Raw genomic sequence first — 2,835 nt, 5'->3', positions numbered from 1 at the left:
GCATCACGCTGCTGCCGGCCGCCTCGCCGCACCACGCCCGCGCCGCAAACACAGACAGCTGACCTACATATAAAACACGTTTCATAACACTTGATTATTTTAGACAAGTAAATTTTGTCATTCCGGCTGCACATCTTACCTTTTCCGGCACCCAGCTCCACGTAGCAAGTACCCTCTTGCACCAAACCCTCAGCCTCGACCAGGTGCAGGATGCTGGAGGCCTGACGCAGGTGGCGCAGTGAGCTTTCTGTGCGACCCACTCTCGTGAACTCCTCCAGTACAGCGCTGTGTATTGGCATTTCTGGTGCATTCTCAATGTTGCCCTCTATGTGCTCTAAAAGTGCAATGTTTGACTTTCAATTGAAATTTGGTTTTGAAATTTTTCAATTATATAAAAGCTTTTGTGTCTTAAAATGAAGTAACTATTCTTGCTTATCATTGAATTGTTACTTCTGATTAACAACCCAATTGTCTAAACTATGACAAAAAAAAACCTTAACCTTTATATATGGAGTTGATTTTGTCAATGACATGTTGGATTTGGTTTGTTGTGTATTGTGTGAGGGGACGCCTGGGACAGACTCCGCTGTCAGGGGGACAGTTCACATTTCTTACAATGTAGTCTGGATCATCCTGAGGTCGTGCATTGCATATTGACAGATGTTTCTCCAGTCGCCTCACATAGCATGTGCTGAAAGATGTTTTGTTTTGTAAACATAAGGATATGTTTGTCATAAAAATATATTATGAACTACAACTTACTGCTTTGGATCATTTGGACACGGGATTCGACTGTCATCCTGCAACATAGAAATTTAGTGAGATACGGGCTGTTATTGTAAAGCACAAATGTGAGCCAACAACAGATTGTAGCAACAATTATCACATAATTTATAAAAAATATTTGCTTAGAACGAACATGGTTCTTTTTCTTCAAACTATGGTCGTCCACAGCTGAACATGAGCCTCGTGGATTTACGATATTATTTAATGCCTGAACATAAAGTAGTGCTGCATTTTTCGTACTTGACATCGATCATCTTCGGGCAGCGGGTTATGTTCACCGCAGTATTGTTTTCCGGGTCGTACTGTCATTCTGCAAAGACGTTTTTTTCGGATTACGTAAAATTGACACTGAGGCTCCATAATTCTTTTTTAAATTATAATTTATTTAGACTATTTGCTCAACGTAAATTGTAAACAATTTATGACAACTGGACAAATATACAAGTTGTCACAAAACTGTCACTGTGACCTTTTTTGGAAACTTAATGAGATTTTTAATCCAAGCTTTCCCATGAAAATTTTTATTATTTCCCTTTTTATTTTAAACGTAAGCTATGATTTCATTCAACTTGCAAATGGAGAGTAATACACATTGAGCGATGTAAATAAAATAAAGCATACAAAGAATTAAATTAATATATATTTAGATGTTTAGGTCATCATCCAAAGCTGAAATGAATGCTTCAGGCAGAATTTGTTTGATTTTTGCAGGACTCCCGTTTTGCCAAAAAATCAACCTAAAATGAGTAAGCGGCTATCAACTGGCAATCTTAAAAATCTAACGTCAACAAAATTTGAGGTTAGGCGTCGCATCATTTTGTTTCGCATTGTTTTTGTTACGAATTATGTAGTATTTAGAAGAAAAAATGCACTCGCCGAGTAAAGATAGTGAAGAACCAACATCCACAAGTCCGCCAGAGTCGCAAGATGCCGGTAGCAGCAGCAGCTCCTCGACGGAAGCGTCGCAAACGCGACCGCCCGCCAAGCGCCCGTTTACAAGCACTGTTATAGAAATTTCGGATACTGAAAGTGACGATTCAGATGTATGTGCCGTTAATTCATATCAGGCATCCGCCGACGAGGTGAAAAGAATACGTGGAAGTAAGTTGTGTATTGACTTTCATACAAATATTATTCTACAAACTGCAATACGCGCGGGAATTTTGAAAATTCACAGAAAAGAGCAGTTTCTATTGTGCAATGCGTTAGTGCATCTTTTTAAAAGGTGTGTTTGTTTTCAGCCGAATACTCATCATCATCATCGTCATCGGAATACAGCTCCGACTCGGAGGACTCTCTGGAAGATGACTCCATACTGATAGAAGACAAAGTGCAGATTAAAGTTGTCAAGAAGCAGCTCAACCCTCGAGCAGACAGAATGGATGACCCAAAGTTCAATCCTACATTAAAGGTTCTTTAATAGTCGCAGATTACTTGAAATTCTTTAATGATTGCAATAATTATAAAAACAATGTAATTTTTATGAAAATTATCATTTAAGATGTGGCTTAAGTTTTTTAGTAAGATGGTAATTATTAATGTATAAAAATGGGAAGTTCACATGAAGCTTAATTTATAAGATGATTTAAAATTTCTCAGAGTGAAGAACTAAAGACAAAATTAAAGAATCACTGGCTAGAAAAGAAGGACTATTCAAATGAGGATGTGACATTGACATGTGACCCGTTCCGCCTGTGCCTGCTGCACGAGCTGCTGGCCAACGAGGAGATCATCAACAACATTGTGGACGACATGAACACCATGGACTGGTCACGCAAGAAAATGGATCTCTACGAATTCCACCAAACCACTGACCTCTCCAACTTGACCTGGCAGAGAAGTATCCGGGGAATTTATGAACTACTCAAGACTGAAGTTATGAGTTGGGTGAGGCAGCTGGAAATACTAATTTTGCTGTTGTAATGTTTGTGTCTTAATGTGTTGGATGCAAATAGTGTGTTGTGTGTGTTTGAGGTGTCGGAGGTGACGGGGCTGCAGCTGACGTCGGTGTCGGCCTCCTGCTCGCTGTACGGGCCGGGCGACCACCTG

The 2,835-nt window shown here is 39.8% G+C and overlaps 1 protein-coding gene across 1 annotated transcript; it reads right to left on the bottom strand.

The window, feature by feature from the left end:
* Positions 1–4: 4 nt before the first annotated feature.
* LOC106107713 (tRNA:m(4)X modification enzyme TRM13 homolog) lies at positions 5–1,253 on the bottom strand (the record flags this gene model as incomplete). The annotated part of the gene is made up of 5 exons (XM_013288697.1): positions 1,027–1,253; positions 763–800; positions 501–691; positions 140–334; positions 5–63 (listed from the first exon to the last, which is right to left on the bottom strand). Coding segments are annotated over exons 1-5 (603 nt in total), but the record flags the coding sequence as incomplete, so codon positions are not given.
* Between the last annotated feature and the right edge of the window lie 1,582 nt (positions 1,254–2,835).

The sequence above is a fragment of the Papilio polytes genome, unplaced genomic scaffold (assembly GCF_000836215.1).
Source record: "Papilio polytes unplaced genomic scaffold, Ppol_1.0 DF821911.1, whole genome shotgun sequence".
Classification (NCBI taxonomy): Eukaryota; Metazoa; Arthropoda; class Insecta; order Lepidoptera; family Papilionidae; genus Papilio; species Papilio polytes.
The sequence above is the reverse complement of the archived record's forward strand: the minus strand, read 5'-3'. Positions and strand labels throughout refer to the sequence as shown.